The 20,337-nt window shown below is 39.2% G+C and overlaps 1 protein-coding gene across 1 annotated transcript in view; it reads right to left on the bottom strand.

Annotated features, from left to right (window-relative positions):
• Window positions 1-602: 602 nt before the first annotated feature.
• Window positions 603-20,337, bottom strand: part of TG (thyroglobulin) — a 161,928-nt gene continuing 142,193 nt past the window's right edge. The window contains exons 48-49 of the mRNA XM_052704007.1: window positions 5,286-5,403; window positions 603-1,032 (exon numbers count right to left, since the gene is read on the bottom strand). Coding sequence (XP_052559967.1) covers window positions 1,014-1,032; window positions 5,286-5,403 — 137 coding nt within the window. The 3' untranslated portion in view covers window positions 603-1,013. The remainder of the gene's footprint in view (window positions 1,033-5,285; window positions 5,404-20,337) is intronic.

Genomic DNA, 20,337 nt, shown 5'->3' with positions numbered 1-20,337 from the left:
TCCAAGCAGTCCTTCGGACTTGAAGCAAAACTCACACACCTTTGGGCTTTCCCCCCATATGTGCTTGTGACCCCACACTTTGGAACCACATAAAGCCTACTTCCAATTGCACCACTGGGAGAGAGCAATACCTGAGCAAATGTAGCAGAGCTGAATATCTCAGATCAACCACAGATTGTGTGACTTCTATATTCTTTCTTGGTAAACATGAATGAAATGTGATGATATAAGCAACTCTGATTGTAATTTCTTGCAGCACTCCTTCACATTCACTCTACTAATCATGAGGTTATGGAAATACTGCTTGAAGAATGCAGTAATGACTTGGAACTGGATATAAGCAGTAAAACATTGCTTTGTTTTAGGAAATATTGTGATTATACCATAAATATAGCTTATCTGCATAGTCTCTGCCTTAGTGCATATGGAACAGAGAGAGGAAATTAAATTACATCACCACATTTTCATGTGCAGTTGGCAGGAATTCTGAGTGCTGTTCCTCAAATCCATGGTCAGACAAGAGGAGAAAGAAACAAGTGACAGGTAGATCTGCATTGAAGGTAAGCTTAATTTTTTAATAGCTTTTCATCTGAGACAGATGGTACAATGATAGAAAATGTATAATCAATGGATATCAAGATGTTACAATCACAAAATAAACAAGAGAGTTAGGCAAAGTGGACTATGATAACAAAAGAGAATAAATAGAATGCTTACCCTTATGCTGGTCTCACCACAAAATACCAGAAGGAGGGATCTCCAGACAAGATCCTTCCCCTCTGGTAGCCAGCTCTTAAATAGGTCTAGGAGGGGTAGAGCCATGCTCCACCCCTTCCGGCAGCACAGGTGAATTGCCTTCACCTGTGCTCCTCTGGCTGACTCATGGCTCGCCTCAGGTGATCAATCAGAGGTTCAGGCCGTGACTCAGTAGTTCCCATACAGAAAGACTAACCCTTGTTCTTTCAACATGGCCACAGTTTATAAAGCGGTTAAGTCCTTTGCATGTTTTGAAGTTATTTGTTTGAGTTTGTCCTAAAAAAAGAAGATATATTTAGTTTTCTTTACCATATGAAATAAGTCACAGCAACACAGCTCACAGCTCTACTACATTCAGTTTGTCTCTGTACGACGCCTACAGCAGAGCCTACAGCAGTAGCATTAAGAGGAGATCTGTAAGACCATGAAAAGTAGAATTAATCACGAATGATATTATGGGAGTTAGACTTGAGCTGGCTGTCTGGGCTTCCATTATATCCAGTTGAGTCAGTGGAGCTTATGGTTCAGTTTATCCACTCACATATAGATATATACTTCAGGAGACAAACCACCCCCTAAACTCCTACACTACTGACAGGCTCTCCACTGACCACAAAAGGAGCTTGGGTTTGTTTAGTCACATGTAGATTCCTTACAGAGATGTGCACTACATGATGACAAACCCACCCACAGACTTCTGCAGGAATATGCAGCAGAAACTCTGCCATGGAAATGCATGGTAATTTTGTTTGCTTATTTTTTTAACTTTAGCAGGAACTTTGCACTGATGGATATGCAATGTTACATGCATACCCTGAGGTCTGAGGACCTTGCTTGACATGCTGTATTGCCACTTCTAACTGAGAGAGAGGGGGTTAAAAGAAGTAAAGTATGAGGGAGGTCTTATGTATTCTGCTTCATAATCCATTATTCATATAATTCATTATTTAAAAAGTAAGGTATGCCTACACAAAGTAATGCAGTGAGATCTCAAATATCTGTATGGTAACGTAGATACACCTTGTGCATCACCATCAGTAGAACTGAAGATGATGTTTCTTGTTTCCTGTGAATTGCAAATCACAAATATCACCCCATTGCTTGCAAACAGGGACCATGGGACCATAAAGCATCTAGTTTCAACACCTCTGCCATGGGCAGAACTGACACAAGCCAGATCAGGCAGCCGAGGGTCCCATCCAACCTGGCTAGAAATGCATCCAGGGATGGGGCAACCACAGCTTCTCTGGGCAGCCTCTGCTGGTGCCTCACCACCCTCTAAGTAAATATTTCTAACATCTAATTTAAATTCCTAACATCTAACTTCAATTTCTCCTCTTTTAGTTTAAAGCCATTCTCCCTTGCCCTATCACTATTAGATTGTGTAAAAATTCACTCCTCTTCTTGCTTATAAGCTCCCTTTAAGTACTGGAAGGGTGCAAGTTAAACAAGCTCCAGCTCCCTCAACCTGTCTTCATAGGAGAGGTTCTCCAGCCCTCTGATCACCTTCTTGGCCCTCTTCTGGACCTGCTCCAGCAGCTCTGCATCCTTTTTGTATTGGAGGTTGTAGACCTACATGCAATACTCCAGATGGGGCCTCGAAAGGGCAGAGTAGAGGGGGACAATCAACTCCCTCTCCCTGCTGGCCACCAGTCTTTCAGTGCAACACAGATTTCTTTGCAAGACATTTATCTTCATAAAGCCTACTTATAAATAAACAAATAAATAAATGACAGATAAGTGATTCTTTTAACCCATTCAAAAATATTCTTTGATGTTGTACAAAGCACATTTTGTATTTTATTCAGAATATTTAGTGGTACTAAAAGCCCTTGAAAAATATTTAGAGAATGTCCAAACTTACAGTCTCTTCATTTTACTGGCAGACAAATATGTCAGTTTCATTAGATAAGAGCTGTTTCCGCATTAAAATGTCATTAATGGTCATTAATTGTAGTCCTAGTGTTTAACCTCTTTGTTGATTTATGGATACGTCTCTGTTTCATACAAATGGCTGGCTGGCTTTCAGCCTATCTTTGCATTGTCTTGTTTTTCTTCAGCAAATACTGGCACAGAATTAACATTTTTTCCAGTCATCTGTAATTTCCCCAGTATTGTAAGATTAAAAGAAAACATCAGGGAACCAGAGTGCATCAGCTTCGCTTGGAGGTATCTGTGTCAAAGTTATCTGAGCCTGCTGACTTCAAAAAGAGTTTTCTCATGTCCTTCTGAACCACAAAAAGCTCAGAAAGCAGTTTATCACCTACATATGATCACGTATCATCCTGCTTGTTCGCAAACACAGATTAGAAGCATGCCACCTCAACAACTACTAGCACTTGATTTGTTCCTGATGCACTTAGAAAAACACCCTTTTTTCCTGTCTTTGGTCTTGCCAGCTCCGGATAGTATCTGATATCTTCAGCTTCATTTATAAATTGCTTAATGAGAGAGGAATCACAAAACATATTTCCATCCATTTGTTACTCTTACTTCTAAATTGTTCCTTCTTGTTGCCTTTAGTTGCCAAATTGACTTTTAACTAAAACTGTCCTTTTTTTTTTCTTTCTTTTTTTCCCCCATTATCTGATACATTCATCATAAATAAAATGCAATTGTTATTACTGATGACACCTAGTGTTCTCTATTTAGTGCATTTTTGGTTACAAAAGACAAGTTTAAGGAAATTCCATTGCTGCTATTTCTAGATAGCAATGAACAAATGATAAGAAGAGTTTGAAACTTTAGCAGGAATGCCCTATTGTATAGAAGGACTTACCTGTGGACATCAAATAAAGAAGTAAATAGGGAATTTAAAAAAGAATAGTCCAATTCATTAACTGACAATGTTGTTAAGGCACCTTCCAGATGGTATTAGAGCAGGACACAAGGCTGCAGCTTGATTACTGGGAGAATTAGGCTGATCACTTCTGTGCCCACTCTCATCTTTTTCTTCTCTATTTGTCCTTTGAATAGGTAACAGTAAGAAAATTCTATAGGAAAATTCACAGAATTATGGAACCATTAAGGTGGGAAAGAGCACTTAGACCATCTGATCCAGCTGTGGACCCATCACCACCATGCCCACTAACCACATCCTTCAGTGCCACATCTTCACTTTTCTTGAAAAGCCCCAGGGATGGTGACTCCACCACTTCCCTGGGCAGCCTCTTCCATGCCTAAGAAGACTTCAATAGAGTTTCCATTTGCAGTCACACATCTGATGCTATTAGCTGCCTAAAGGCTTGAATTTGTAACAAAATAATTTACTTCTTTATTGCCTCTTGGGTTTATGGTGCTATTTTTTTAAATAAGACATTTCCCCATGTGTGTTTTTTCACTGAGGGAATAAATTTGCTTTCATTTTCTGCATGTTGTTTGCTTGCTTGCTTTTTTAATCAGCTGCTCCCTTAAATTCCTCCTTTCTTGTGGGAAGCAAGGAATCTCAGAACATATTGCATCAGTCCCTGCATTATGTACTGACACCACAGCTTCAATCACATCTTCAACGCCGCAGCAGAGAGCCTAGCTGAAGCTAATATTAACCGCTGGCAGGAAGTGTCTGTTGGCCACAGGCAGCCAGGTGTTTAGATGCGCTCTGAGCTGAGGCTGATGCGGTGAGCACAGGTGAGCTTACAGAGAGATCTTGTCTTTCCCTTTTTACACCCTCTCTTATGCCTCTGAATTACCGCCAGTGTGTTTTCGCTCTTGGGGCCCCGGCTCTGTACATATACAGACACAGATTTATACCCCTACATTGCAGCAGGCTCACAGAATGTTCTTGAGAAACAATCACGAAGGAAAAACACTGATTTTTTTAATGAGTAAGTTTTTTTTTTTATGATGTTTTTAATGAATATCAGGTTGAATATTAGGAAAAACTTCTCCAAAAGAGTAGTCAAGCATTGGAATGGGCTGGCCAGGGAGATGGTGGAGTCACTGTCCCTGGAGGTGTTCAAGGAACATGTAGACATGGTACTTAACGGACATGGTTTAGTGGGCAATACTGGTGGTAGGTAGATGGTTGAACCAGATGATCTTAGAGGTTTTTTCACAGAATCACAGAATCACCAAGGTTGGAAAAGACCTAAAAGATCATCCAGTCCAACCGTTCACCTATTACCAATAGCTCCCACTAAACCATGTCTCTCAACACAACATCCAGTACTTTTCCAATTTTAATGATTCTATGATACCAGGATAAATGCAACTCCAAAGAATATGGGCAGACTCTGTACAGAGAAAGAAAAGAAAACAAATCTCAGGATGCTAAGTTTCCTTGCAGTCAAATTTCAAAGGCCAGCAGATAGCAGTGCTCTTTTTGCATTTCTCTAAAAGACGACAATTATTCAGGAAGTCTGATGTGTCTTTATTTCTCTCCCTGTGTTTTGACAAGTTCAACATAAATATTGGTGTTGCTCAGTTCTTAAGCTGTGTCATCATTATGCTGTTTCTGAGCATGTTGTGAGCTACCAGATCTGAAAGCAATGCAGAAAACACAGTGACTAGAGGTGAGAAAAATAATTTACCCCTTGGGAAGCCACTGAAATCTGTGGAGGATTCCTTTAGAGATGATGAGATTGCTCATGGCAGGGCACATTCTTCTCCCCTGGCTGATCCTTTGTGATCTGAGTGACACCAGCTGTACTGGAAACATAGAGATGGGATTTCTACAGTCATTCAAATAATTGCACACTGAACATTTGTATAGGAAACTCAAACTCATGGCTGTATTTCCTTAATATTTTCAACATCTTCATAAAAGCGTCTTGGCCTGAAAATGTTTTAAAAAAAGTTTTTATTGGAAATTATTTTAAAAAGTTGTAAGCAACATGTCATCAACACAAAGTTCTCCTTCTGTGACATATTTTTCTTACTGAGGCCACTTACTGATTCCAGATTTATTATCTTATGTTGATGATTTCACTCGGCAAGATACAAAATACAAACAACACTAACATAGATCAGCATGATCTATTGACTAACCCCAATCTCTGTTTACACACTTTCTTAGCAAATCTTAGGTTATATGTTCATAATGTCATACACAACCATCCAAAATTTACTTTCAAGTCTACTCCATTATTATTCACATTCCCTAAATACTAATTCTTACTTGTGATTTGGATTGAACTAGCTATCCATATAAAATGTGTGTTAAAGGATAGTTCAGCTCAGGAACTCTTCCGAACAAGCAAGATGGGTAAGAGTATGTGTCTTCCCCCACTCTCTTCTCCTCTAGCACAGGCTGTCCTCCAAAGCATGCCATTTATATCCTCTAACCCATGACATCAAAACACCCCTGGGACTGTCATATAGTGGTCCACAAATTTTCGGATCAATTAAACAAAAATAACAAACATAAAAGGGTAATTATATCTTTAAGGCACCTGGCAGCTGATGCCTAGAGGAGACCAGCGCCAAGTACTATGCAGTGTGGCACCCAGAAAGCATGAGTCTGAATGATGTGAATACATGCTCTCTGTACCATTTGGCTGTCGGCCCACATTTGCTTCTTGAATGGCTGTAATAGATACGTTTAACAACACAAATGTTGCCTGAAGTGTCTTTGCCTTGGCTGTGCAGCTTACACTTTTCATGCTTGACTTCTCTGTGTTCAGTCTTTTAGGCCTAAAAAGGATTTCATGCATCTGCTCCCTCTAAAATACTCACAGTAAACATTTCCAAGTTGAAATATCCAAACAATATGCCTCTATCCATCTCCAACACACACAAATAACCCACCTGACTCTTCACTAAGCACACCCTTGGAGCTATAGAACATACCAATATCCATAAATGGCCAAAGAACCCTGGAAATCCTAGCAACTCTCCAAAAATAAAGAAATGGCTGTTATTATCACAGTATGTAATGGAAATGCTATTTGAGATACATCATACTCTTTACAAACTGCAAGAAGCATTCTCTGGTGTTTAAACCTCATTACTCCTCTCAGAAACAGGTCATGGAATCAAATCGACAAACCTTATATTTAAATAACATTGCTGGCTTGGCTGCAAACCATGATAAGTAACAAGAATGCTCAATTAAGGTTTCCAGTTTAACCCTAATTCATTTCACATTGCTTAAGTATTACAACATATGTCTCATGTTGTATTTACAACGAGATCTCTCAGGGACTGAAGAGTTCCTCTATAACCAAGGAGTTAGGATGAACCGAAAAGATTTTTACCTTAGTTTTTGAACTTTTTGAACTACTCAACCCCCCTTCCTGACAGAGAGCAACCTACAGGCAGTGAGAAGAAAGAAGGCTTGGATCTGTAAATTACATCCTGTTTCAGTGCTGTGCTACTGTCCCTCTCCCATCCTAAATTGTGTTAAACAAAGTTTGGGAACATAGTTTTACTTCTTTCCTCCACCCACACATAAAAAGACAATAAGAATAAAGGGGTTCTGTAACAAGTGAGTGTAAAGACGGTTAATTGTCTATTATTGTAGAAATGACAGTTTCTTTTCCAACTTCCAACACACACTAAGAGAGCCAGAAAATCTTTATTAAGACCCATATCTTTTCATCAGCAAGTGCAATTTCATATTAGCAGAAGCACATATTTTTACAAATAAGACAAAAAGAAGCTACTTTGCAAAGAATGGATGTGTTAATTACACTCCAAATATATATCACAGAAGTTTCACAAGGCCAAAAGCTGTGATTGCTATGCAGAGAATTTATGTTCATCTTCCAGAGCTAACCATCCTTCCACGATTACCAAATATTTCCTTCTCTTCATGAAAAAAAAAAAGACTCATGGTTGAGATGGTTGGTGGGATGATGGAATGTCTGTAATGCTGCAATAAAGGAACTGTGTTGGCTAAATGTTGATGTGTGAAGTGTAACTTTTATGTAACTTGTCATCTTTAAATATTTAACAGCTGCTTCTCACGAAGGATGCCCTCCGTGCAGAGTGAGCGATCGTGGTGCTGAAATATTTTGCATTCTGGGATTTAGGGCATCTCATCTGTTAGTGCAGGATACAATAGTAAAATTAATCTATCAAGCATGATAAATTCAGCAAGGATACACTCAACAGCACTCCAGTTATGTGGAAGCTTTCAGCCTGAGATGAGATGTAGACTCAAAGCTAGAAACAAGAGCTCTTATTGCTAGCACTCATTTCTGACATTTTCAGGGACTAAAGTGGATGACATCTTCCAAAATAAAGGATGCTGAAATATAGCAAAAATACAAGCCTAGTCATGACATGGAAAGCCCATGTAGTTCAGAAGACTGAAACTATGAAAGGATATAATCATCCTTGTATTTCAGCATTTTTTCTAATGATAATGGCAAATCCTTTATGATCTCTTAATTTTTGGTTCTGTTTTTGGTTTTGGTGTCATTGCTTATGGAGAATAAGATGGAGAAGCTTTATAGTTCTTGGGTTTCAATTTATTTAGGCAAGTTATTCATCTGTAAATAATTATATTTGTTAAAATGCCATGGACATGCTGTTCTAGAAGATCTTTTCTGTATTTTTTTTCTTTCGTGTGTGCTGAATATGAATTTTCCCTGCAATATCCTGGCTGGAATTTCATTGCTCTTATTTCTGAGTATTAATCACAGTAATTTGCTCAGGAACCAGAGATAAAGTTACAGACAGCTAAATATCATATATACTCAGAGAAAAAAAAAGATATGACTCCAAGGAGTGCATTGTTGTCTGTGCTCCAAGTGCTGCTCTTTAGTAACACAGCATCCCAGGAAAACATGGATAAGAAGCATCTACAGTAAACAGTCTTTCTCTGACAGCTCTTCACCAATGATCTCAGTTTCACTAATCATTAAAAAATACACAGGACAAGACTGACATTAAAACTGCACAGCACTCAGAATTTCTAGCTGCTCTCACCTTTTCTTCCATGCTTTTTAAAATAGATATTGCATCTTCAACCAAGCCGTGAGAGTTAGAAGAGTAGTTTTATTTAAAGAGAAAGGCAAACCTTTGCTAAAGGTTTGGGTTTTGAAGAAAAACAAGTCTTTGGCTTTTTAATGAAATCATGATCCCTTCACATGAATTCTTAACAACTACAAATTCATCTCATCTTATGCCTTTTGCAAAATACTGTCATGAGAGAGAGCAAGACAGACAGAGTTAATTAGTTTGACCATAAAAACGCTGAGATGTCTGGGCAAAGCTAATGATAGCCACATTCCAGAGTCAACAGAAAAAAAAAGATAGGGAGAGAGGATTTAGCTAATTTATTTTAAATATCCACCTCAGTATGAGAAACATTTCCTTCTGAGATTGACTAAGCAGGGAGACTAGCTCACTATTTGTAATACGTGCAAACAGATCTATAATCTAATTATTTCAGATGACCTTATTTGTACCCTATGTGCTTTCAATAAGATCATGGAAGTCATGGATCGTCCTCCAGTATGAAAGTATTCTGGGAAATTCCCAACCTTTGCAAAACAGAACAGAAGTCATACATACAACAGTGTTTCAAAATTAACCTTGAAGTAACCTTGAAGCAATACTATTTCTTTACACTGGGACAAATGGCGCTGTGTATTTTCTGTCTTGTTTCTGAACTTCAGATGCTGCAGCCCTCTGTGATCTGACAGTATAGCAAACATATTTCAGCTATTAAGTTAATTCCTGTAACATATATGGTCATCTTGAAAAAGCCAAAATGGAGTAGTACTGAGAATTACACATGGACTGGAAATGTGTCTAAGCTAGTACATCAATTTTCTACTCCATGTAAATAATTCTCACTTGCAATACACACATATATAGAAATCTTTGAAACACACAAAAGTAGCAAAATTCTGCATAGCATCTTCATCTTTACCAGAAGTTCCCTCTGGTCTTATGCTGAATTATAATTAGAAGATATGCTTTCTTTTGTAACAGAAGCCAAGCCACAACAATGTGTAGTAATGGGTACTTCCATTGTCATTACTGTGGGGCAGACAGGGTCTAGCACACAATCGCCATGGTGCAAGAGTACACCCCTCATTGCCTTGAAATTAGGTCTCAGGGGAGCAGCTTGCTGTCTAAATCTGCTGTGCTAATTATAGTCCTCAAAACTGAACATGAACTTTGACCCAAGTTTGCAGACAAGACTGCTCTTGGCCCTCATTCAGTAACAGCCTCCAGATGGGTGGGTCCCAGCACTCATGAATCACCACAAAAGCAGTTCTTCCTTATGTGCATTGAAAGAGATGGAAAATAAAGGTTTGTTTAACAAAGAGATTACAAATAAAATCTCCAATGCAAACATTAGAAATGCACAGAAAGATGGCAGATGGAACTTGTGAAAGCATATTTGTCCAGCACAGCCTGAAATATAAAGATTGTTTTATAATTAATATAATAAATTGAAGTGAATCCACATTCAAATGATGTCTGTTCTAGACACCTGTTTTAGATTTTTCATCAAGTCACAGGTTAGATACTTCAATAATGACCTAGACCCCAGATCTCCTTTCCTCTGCAAGATAGAGAATATATATTTCCTCTTGCTATGTCTTGTTTTTTGCAGAATCCTCTTTATCCTCTTCTCCTCCATCATGTAATCTCTCTAAGAGTAGTTCAGCTATCTATATGGAACTGCCTATGAACTACCCACAGAATACGTAGACAAAACTATATGTATATTTTGCATTCATAACTTGTAAATGAAGACTGACTTAATGCTCAGCTCTCCAATGAAAATTCTTCTGCAGAGAAATCATTCAAAGGTGTTGAAAGTTGGATTTACTAGAGATATATCATCACTAATAAAGTGAGCAGAGCCTGCTGGGATCCTTGGCAATTAACAGGCATTCTATAGTGGTAGTTCAGTCATGTTGTTTGTGTTTTAGAGCCAAAAGCATTTACTGAGATTCTATATTTGAAGGATAAATAGGGAATATGTTACTTAAAACATTTTTTTAATGTAAAGATAATATACTAGAGAGAACAGATGAATGAATAAAGTTTACATATTTGACTGGCAATGCATATGAAAAGTGATCATCATTTATGTCAGCCTTTACTTTTGCCAGTAAAGCCTAACCACCTAAAATACTATATGTCTCTCCCTGCTTGGCAGATTACCCCAGGTAATTTAAACTTCATGGACCATTTGTGAGATGAGACTAGGTTGGGAGAACAAGTAAACTGAAGACTTTCAGAGTTTCAGTTCTTATATAGAAAACAATAGATTTTTATGAAACATCTCCGGTTCCATGGCTTAAAAATCCAGGATCTAAGGCCAACCTGTGTCTGTTATCAAACCATGATGCCTGAACTGAAGGATTTTTATAAAGAAGCTGAAATGAGAGACTGCCTAAAAGTCTTCAGTCTTCAGTAGAGGATCTGAACATTTGTCAGCAAACTTGAAAGAGTAAATAGCATTCAGTTCCAAAAATGAAAGCATCTACAAAGTCTGAGTACTATTTATCAGTGCACTGCATTAAATGAATCTGGCACAAGACACTGAAAAATATTGCAGCCAGGGGGAGATCACTGTTGTTATGTGTTACTACAGGTAACAGGGTAGACTAATCAACACTAGCAACATGATGACATGGGAAAATGTCCAGAAGTGGATCTCATTCTTTAAAAAAAGGTTTTCTGAAATTGGGTGTGTGAAAACTGGAGTAAATAGAACATTTGGCTTCCAGGTTTCCAGGTTGTGTTAGTCATACTGGAATGAATAACACTTGAAAAGAAAAATGCAAATTGCACTTAGGTACAAATGAAAAATGTTTCATTGATTCAAGTACGGAACATAATTCAGAATAAATCTGTAATTCTCAAATGAGAAGCACACAAATCACAGTAGTCTCCAGTACTTGCATTTTCTGAGTTAGGGAACAAAAGGAACATACTACTACAGCCGTGATAGAATTTCCATTACAGCAGACCAGAAACTCATGTTTTCTCATTTCAGTGTGAAAGAAAAACTGATCACATGCCTTGGAATTATGAAACTGTGGTTCAATTTCCAAGAAAGCTTAGCAGCTGTGATTGAGCCAAACGCTTAAAGCCAGGAATACTGGTATGTGCATATTAGAGAAGAAGAGAGCGTCTGGGATCCTTACAGCAAGGGACATCTCAAGCTCTGAGAGGTCAGAGGGCTGCTCAGAGGGTGAGACGGGCTACTGTGCAATGCAGGTGCAGACTTGACCCCAGTCTCTACCAAAGGGAGGGACCAGAGAGAACTGGTCAGAAACTGCTGTTTCGTTAAGCAAAAATAAACATCCTTGACATTTCACAGATACACAACTGAGTGATGTTAACAAGATATAAAGTAGTCCTACAAATCAGGAATTCTGAAACATAGGGTTTTGAAAAAAAAAATCTGTCCCAAAATTGAAAGATGACAGTGAAATGAAAACTGACCTTCAAGAGAAGGATCAGACTGGAAATACATCTTTTAGCAACTCTTCCTTTGGTGCCACTTCTCTTGCATCTCATGAATAGACACAGTGAACATTGCTCAAAGAAAAATTAATGTGTTTTTTTTTTTAAATAATAAAAATCCTGAGGTAAATATAGGCTGTTGTTTTCTTTCATTGATAGAGAAAAATGTCAAGTTCCTAAATATCAGTACTAGAAAGTGAACAGGTTTTGAAGTAAGGCCTTGGGCCATTCTATGACAATTGATCTAGCATTAGGTCTAGCATTAGGTTTTAACTCAAACTAATATAAACCAAGAAGAATGTGTCTATACCATGTGTACACCACCTGTGAATGTATACATTTGTTATTGCACACATTTATTTCTTACACATCTATTACGATACACCACTGTTGAACATCAGTCTGCTTCGAGGGTTGTTCAGGGCTAAACAGACAATTGTTTCTATGTTTTTTGGCCTTTGATTATCACCATCACCCTGCATCAACTTTGCTTTTCAGAACGATCCGTTTTGAGGGACTACAAACAATGTAAGAGACCACAGGAAAAGGAACAAACATATTTTTGTGACACTAAAATACTTTGAAACAATCTGTAGATGAAGATTGGAAAGGAGTGAAGTCCTCCAGACATTTGGAGTAGTTGTGTAGTGAAACCTGGCCCCAGATTATCTCTGATTTCCTGCAGGATGAAAAATGAAGACCCATGAGCAGCTTGAAAAGCGTTCAATTAAGGAAAAAAAATTAAAACTTGCGTTTTGAATTACTGTTTGCTGTTCTTTGGAAGTAATTAGAGCAAATATTCCTATATTTCAAAGTAAAGCTTTGCAGATCGAAAACTTCTGCCTCAGTCTTAATGGTGCAGGCATTGTCTGGAATACACACAACCAATTGTCCTCAAACTGCCAAGGATTAATGTGAGAAGTACACTGCCATATCCTTCCTCTTTTCCTTTTTTCCTTTCTCTGCTTTTTATGCAGCAGTTGGTTCTATCAACACTTTATTTTTCTTCAGGAAAGGTAACTTTTAATCCCAAAGGATCTCTGAATGGTAGCTTTTCTGATCTTTAAATGTTTGGATTTCTTAAATAGCGAAGAAAAATGAAAGTTTCAGCTCTCATCTGACTGACTCACCAGCTACTGGATGACAATCTGGAAAGTTTTAAGCTCTCCTGAAGGTTTTGGCTATTAACAACTGAGGCAATACACACTTTTCTGAGACTACCAGCAGCCTCATTTATCACAGGATTTACTCAGGACTCTGTAGATGATTATTATGTCACTTAATGCTTTTTCTGCTGAGAGCATTGTGCTTAATAAAATTAGTCACAAGAAGACCCTGCAAGATGGTGAAAACTGGACAGGTTGCATAGTCCGTATCTGTGTTTTGGGATTTTAAAATAAGCTCCTGGTGTCTGCAAGTTATTTCTCTATGCTCATTCTTCCTGCTGTCAGTCTGTAGAGATTTCCCCAAAGCTGTAATAAATAAATGACATGTCACTAACTGCATAGGTTCAGATTACACCTAAAGAAATTGTAGCTATTGAAGAACTGCAGCCACTGGGGAAAAACAGATAGATGAGTAAATTCGATGCCTTCATGTTGTGAAAGATGCATTGATGATGAGGCACAAGAGAGCCAGCAAAACAGTGCTGTTAGCTGTGTCTAGCAGTGGGTCACAGAAGCAAAGAAATAGAATAACTTGAGTTGGAAGGGGCCCTTAAGGATCATCGAGTTCAACTCCTGGCTCTATACAGAACCACACAAAACTCAGACCATATGACTGAGAGTGTTGTCCAGACGCTTCTTCCACTCCAGCAGCATGGGGCTGTGCCCACTGCCCTGGGCAGCCCATTCCATGCTCACTGCCCTCTGTTAAGAATCTTTCCCTGACCCCCACCCGCCCCTCCCCTGCACAGCTCCATGCCGTTCCCTCAGCCCTGTCGCTGTCACACAGCAGAGCTCAGCGCTGCCCCTCCATCCTCGTGAGGAGCTGCAGCCGCCATCAGGCCTCCCCTCAGCTCCTCTGCTCTGGGCTGAGCACACCCAGGAACTTCAGCCGCTCCTCATACATCTTGTCCTCCTTGTACTGTGGCACCTGTCATGAGGACTAATTTACACTGTATACATCATACCAGTGTGACAAGATATTGTATGTGTGCATATATAAAACGTACTTTCTTCTATTGTGTATCTCCATGTAACCCTAGCACTGCTCCTCCCCAGTACGGATGTCTGATGAATCACAGAATAACAGAATCATGGGATCACGGAATCACAGAATGGTTTGGGTTGGTAGGGCTGAGCCCTACCTCACCAGCCTCTTTCTAGATGGGGCTCTTGCAGTGCCCACGTTTACTTTCTTCCCTGTCCACTCCTCCCACAGGGAAAGCCACTGACTAGAAGTTAGAGAGCTCAATATTGATTTCAGTGAGAGCAGCCCTCAGATCTGATTGACCCTCTATCTTCTTTCAAAGGGCTCGGAACAAAAATTCAGGCTGTTTCCAGGGTGAGTTACTTTCCTGGTCAATTGCAAGAAGCTTTCCTGATCTGGCTGTGATACAAGTGGTCAGAATTTCACTGGAATGAATTGTTCTCAAACATCTCAAATGTGAGAGGCAAAAAAAAAGCTTTTCTTTTGATGTCAGCTGTGATATATGTTTTTGTTGTTGTTGTTTTATCTCAGCATACTTTCTTCCCCAGACCTATTTACTCTGGTGGATGGGTGAAAATGCCGAGTGGGAGTTAACCATGTTGTGACTGACACCACTGCAGTTCAGTTAATTTTATTTATTTATTTATTTATTGCCATACAATTACCACTAGGTTTTATCTGCTTCCTGTGGCTGTGTCTTAGCCCCTTTCTGCAGAATTCTTTTCTTTCAATTACCACTAAACTGGATCTCCAGGCACCTTTTAACAATATAAATGCTACATTCTTTTCCATTTCTGTGGTGGTTTTTTTTCCTATTCAAAGTCATGAGAATCTGTGAAGTAAATTTCATGAAAAATAAAAGCTGAATAGCTCCAAATTCCCCACCGTCTCAGCAAAATGACCAGCAACAGCACTGTTATAAAATATAGTGGGTAAAATATTTCTGTTAGGGTTCCCTAACATCCCCATATGAGTGAAAATGATCAGGATTCCTTGCAAAGTCCTAGCTGTGCAGAGAAGTTCCTTTCTGGGACTCTGCAATGCCTTCCAGCTGTTGGTTTTGCACAGTGTGCTCAGACTGAAGATAGGAATTAAGTAGAAGAATTGCATGACATGAATATGGATAGTGAGAAGAAACAAGACAGAGTGAAGATGTACAATTAGGACTTAAAGAAAAAAAGAAAGAGCAGCTGCACAGGACAGCAGGAAGCGAGAGCAGGAGAGTGTGTTGGAAAGCTGAGCCTCTGCAGGCCAAGGGGACACAAAGCAGGACTCTTCCAGGAGAGCATTTCCTGTTGACTCAGGAGCTGTGACTAAACCACTATCAACTGGGGAATGTGGAGTAGTTAAAACATTTAGGTATTGGCAAAAGCACTGTCGTTACAAATGAAAAGAGCCTTTTCTGGAGTCTCATGTGCGTTTACTAGCACAAGCTGATCTGTGTAGAAAAATCTAGATGAACCAGATCCCAGTTCAGGTGAGCTGGAAAATCTTTTCTAATATGAACCTAACTCAAGACAGCATGAAGAATGGGGTGAGAATGAGGCCTCCTCTAATTTATCTCTGTTTTATAGTAATACATAAAAATCAGACTGGCTTTCCTCTCTGCTCTGCTCCTCTAACTCTCTTTAGATGGTGGGAGCAGAAAAAATGGGCTAGCAACTGATGGAAGAAACCCAGGCAGACACTCATGATGACTTGCAGCTTTCTCAGCCAGTCCTGCATTTAACTGGTGCCCTGCAGAGATATAATTATGACACAGCTGGCAAGTTGATACTCAGGTAGCCCTAGAAAGATGGAAGAGGTTCTCATCTTCCATAACTTGGGCTAGTTATGTCAGGACTTGATTTTGTTTGTCCAGCTGTAAAATGCAAGCAGGAAAAATAAGTAAATGTGCCATGTTATACACTGTAATAAACAGAGATTAAAAGAGATAACTCGTGAAAAGTAGAGAAATGTTCTACAAGGACATAAGTTCTGGAAGTAAAGAGCAGTTGCCTTCCCTCGAAAGTTAATGCATCCAAAGTTGGGCAACAAAGTTGGTGAGGAGTCTAGAACACACATCTTATGGGGAGCAGCTGAGGGAACTGGGATTGTTCAGTGGTGGAGGAGGCTCAGGGGAGACCTTATAATTCTACAAATCCCTGAAAGGAGGTTGTGTTGAGGTGAAGGTTGGCCTCTTCTTCCAGGTAACAGTAATAGGACAAGAGAGAATGGCCTCAAGTTGTGACAGGGGAGGGTCATGTTGGATATTAGAAGTTCCTTCTCAGAAAAAGTGGTAATGCATTGGAACAGGATGCCCAGGGAAGTGGTGGAGTCAGCATCCAAGAAATGTGGAGATGTGGTTTTTATATAGTTTTGTGGGCTGGTGGTGATGGGTTGATGGCTGGACTAGATGATCTTAGTGACCTTTTCCAAACTTAATGATTCTGTGATTCTGTGAGAAAGGGAGATTGTACGTCTCCCTTCAGCACATTTTGAGAAGTGACACCCCTCACAGGGATCCTTTCTGGAACAAAAGAGACATCAGGCTCATCCTTCCCTGCTGTTTTAATTGCTAGAAACTCTCCACTTCTAACAAAGAGCTGTTGGTCACCATGCCAGGCTGTTTTGCATGCTACAGGATGCTATGGTTTGCGTAACTATCATACACCCTACCCCTGCAAAAGACTAACAGTCTTTTGGACAAAAAATACCCGATTGGAATTTCTGCTTCATTTTAGGTTTCTCAAGCTCAGTTGGTGTTTGTGCAGTTGGAAACCTTGTCATTGAAGCCAGGATAGTAAAGTTCTAGGCTAGATGCAAGCTAAAAGCCTACTAGAGGCATAGCCTATCAGATTATCATGCCAAACCATGCTCATTTTGGTAGTTGAAGAGTAACATAGTCAGCATCCATCCAGCCACTTTGCACTCCAGTGGTGAGCCATTAATTCAAACCTGTATTCGCGCTACATGTCTTACGAGACTGCCTTACGTAGAGATTGCATTCCTGAGGTATGCAGGCAGAAGCTCTTAAAACAGTAGACCTTTTCTTTTAAAATTCATCTATCCTTTAAAAATGAAGTGTTTGAGCATTGAAGCACTGAAGTATTTGATCTGGAAATGGAATGATCTATTTTTCACCATTAATGACTTGTTGAATTATTTAATTTTACTGATTTTGAAATTGAAATATTTGATTTTACAATAAAAGTACTTGAAAAAAAATTATTGTATAAGCAAAACCAAAACCATAGCCTTCCTGCCTTTGGTTTTTTTTTCATCTTTTTTTAATAATTTTGTGGGTTTTTTTCTTCCAAATCATTCTGTCCCTGTTCCTTCCAGATGACAAAAATCTTTTAGATGTTTTCAAAAGTATTTTTTATCTGTTTTTTTTTAATGAATTTTTGTTCGGGTTTGATTTTTAACCTTTCAGCGTGGTGCCATTTTCTTTGCTTTGAAAAGGCAATACTAATTTTTGTACATGATGTGTCAATCTATGGGATATGAGCTGAGCAACAGAAGGTTGTTTTGCTCTTCAGCTTAGACTCTCATTTCTTTTAACTGCCTGATGTGTAGACTGGATCACTGCCTTCAGCAACACATATGAAATGCTGTTGTGAACTGGATGCAACTACACTGATTTCATTTATACTGTGGTTGCAAAAAAAAGATATGTTTGCATTACCTATGTGTATGAGAAAATACACATGTATTAACTATTGTGAAAACAGGCCAGTTAATCCCATTAAACAAAAATAATAGCCAAACTTCTTTAGGTCGATCTTGCTCAGTATTCATTAGAGAAGCTACGGAAAAGGCTAAATTCTTCCTGCGCAAACCAGCAGGAATTCTAACAGCTTCCAAATGCAGTGGTGCTTTTTGACGTGGACATCTGCTCATTATGGAAAGGCCAAGAGTCCTAAGCAAGCACTGACCATTGCACAGATGTAGGGTGGGGTTTCCAAAGCCATAATGTGAACTGGGCATTCAAATTCCCTACAGATTAGTGGGATTTGATTTACAGCATTCCTTAGTCAGCTTGGAAAACAAAGCTGTAACATTAAAAAAATATCCAGTCCAGGCTAATACAGTGGCCTACAAGATACCATCAGCTTCACTGACTACTCCTCAAGGGCTTCTCTATACAGTGATCATAAAGGAAGCAGCAGAGATAAGATATGTGGACGTTGCCTTTGGTAGTGTGATAGCACAATACATGAGGAATAATAACTGGAATGAAAAATAGATCTCTTAAAACAACAATATAACAGCTTCTGTAATGACTCAGAGTCTATGCTGTGATACGTGGCATTTTCCACAACATCAATACAGCCAGCCTCCTAAAGTCTGAGTAAATTGGGCAGAAATTCTGGTACAAAACTGTCTTAATTCTCATTGATGACACGTCAGCTCTCAAATGAAGTTTGCTGAGCTTTGTTTGCTGCTGGAATCAAAGCGTCCTTTGGGCAGCTGGAAAACTGCAAGAGGGAGCTCGCATCGTGACCAAAGGCTATATGGGAGGAATGGCTTCTGCAAAGGAAGGAACTTCACAAGAAAACTTGTGAACTCTCAGCTTTGGCCCAGATTAACATCATGGAAATAGAAAAAGCTGAAAGCATTGACTTTGCACTTCCTATTAAACAAATTCTCTCACAACCTGAAATTTATATAAAATCCCTGCTTGGCAGGTATCTGTGTTTCAAAGACCAAACGAGAGCCATGTGAAGGAAGATCTTTGGTTTTGTGATTATGGTTTTTTTTTAGTTTCATATGGAGAGGAGCAATGGTCTGTAAATATGTAATTACTCCTGCATAAGCCACTGGTATAACTGAAACAAGTTAGAGAAATGATGAACCTTTCATATCATACAGAGTGTTGGCTGTGATGCTGTTGTGGTGAAAGACTGAATTTTTAAATTTAGCTGAGTGAATTATATGATATGTGTGTCTGCAACATCAGGAAAACAACCATGATGTCCCAGCTGCATGTGTCAAATCTTATGAAAATAATATTCCAGCATTGCCATTTAGTTTGCTTTTTTCTTTCCAACTCTAAGTGGTAAGATATTTCCAATACAATACATTTTTTTTCCTGTTGCCTGATATCTCTTTTGTAAAAAATCACACAAAATGCGTAGGTTAATGGCCAAGCCTTAAAATGCAGTGTAACTCAGCTCCATGCACTGAATGATGCTTGTGGCTAGTCTTTGAAAAAAGTTAAGTCTAAATTATTTAATCGGCATCAGCTTCATTTGTCTGTGTGTGTTCACAAGGAAGTTTTACTTGTAATAAATAAAAGCTATTTCCAGCAGGAGGGAGCAAAGCATGGCTCTAGGCAGTATGCTTCCGTGCATTGTTCCACTACCAGATCACTGAAGACTTTGGCACTTCAGTTTTAAGCACAATGACCTAAATAGTCTGAGAATGTATTTTTCTTACAAGGAATTATATGTGGGAGCAGACTTGGCCTCTCTGTATCATTAAGACTAAAGTCTCCTGACCTCTCTGTCAGTCAGCCCTTCCTTATACTTAGTAAATCTTCCTAATGGACTTGACTGGGCTGTTTCCATTTGAGTGGTTCCCCATGAGAAACACTAATAAAGGCAGGAAAGTAACCAGATTTACTGGATAACTTTTGCTGCTACAGAGGTCACTTCAGATTTCAAAGATGTTTTAGCCTTAAGGACCCAGGATGGAAGATGGGTGAAATACAGAATTAGATTAACATATGGAATCATAATACTTCTTCTATGAATCATAATATCTCCTTCTATGATCTAGTGATCATCTGGTAGATGAGGGAAAGGCTGCTGATGTGGTCTACCTAGACTTGAGCAAAGCCTTTGACTCTATCTCTCACAGCATTCTCCTGCAGAAGCTGGCAGCCCCTGGCTTGGACAGGCGCACTCTTGGCTGGGTAAGGAACTGGCTGGAAGGCCAGGCCCAGAGAGTGGTGGTGAATGGAGCTAAATCCAGCTGGTAACCAGTCATGAGTGGTGTGCCCTAGGGGTTGGTACTGGGGTCTGTCCTCTTCAATATCTTCATTGATGACCTGCATGAGGGCTC

This window comes from Tympanuchus pallidicinctus, unplaced genomic scaffold (assembly GCF_026119805.1).
Source record: "Tympanuchus pallidicinctus isolate F22 unplaced genomic scaffold, pur_lepc_1.0 scaffold5, whole genome shotgun sequence".
NCBI lineage: Eukaryota > Metazoa > Chordata > Aves > Galliformes > Phasianidae > Tympanuchus > Tympanuchus pallidicinctus.
This window is presented reverse-complemented; position numbering and strand designations above follow the sequence as displayed.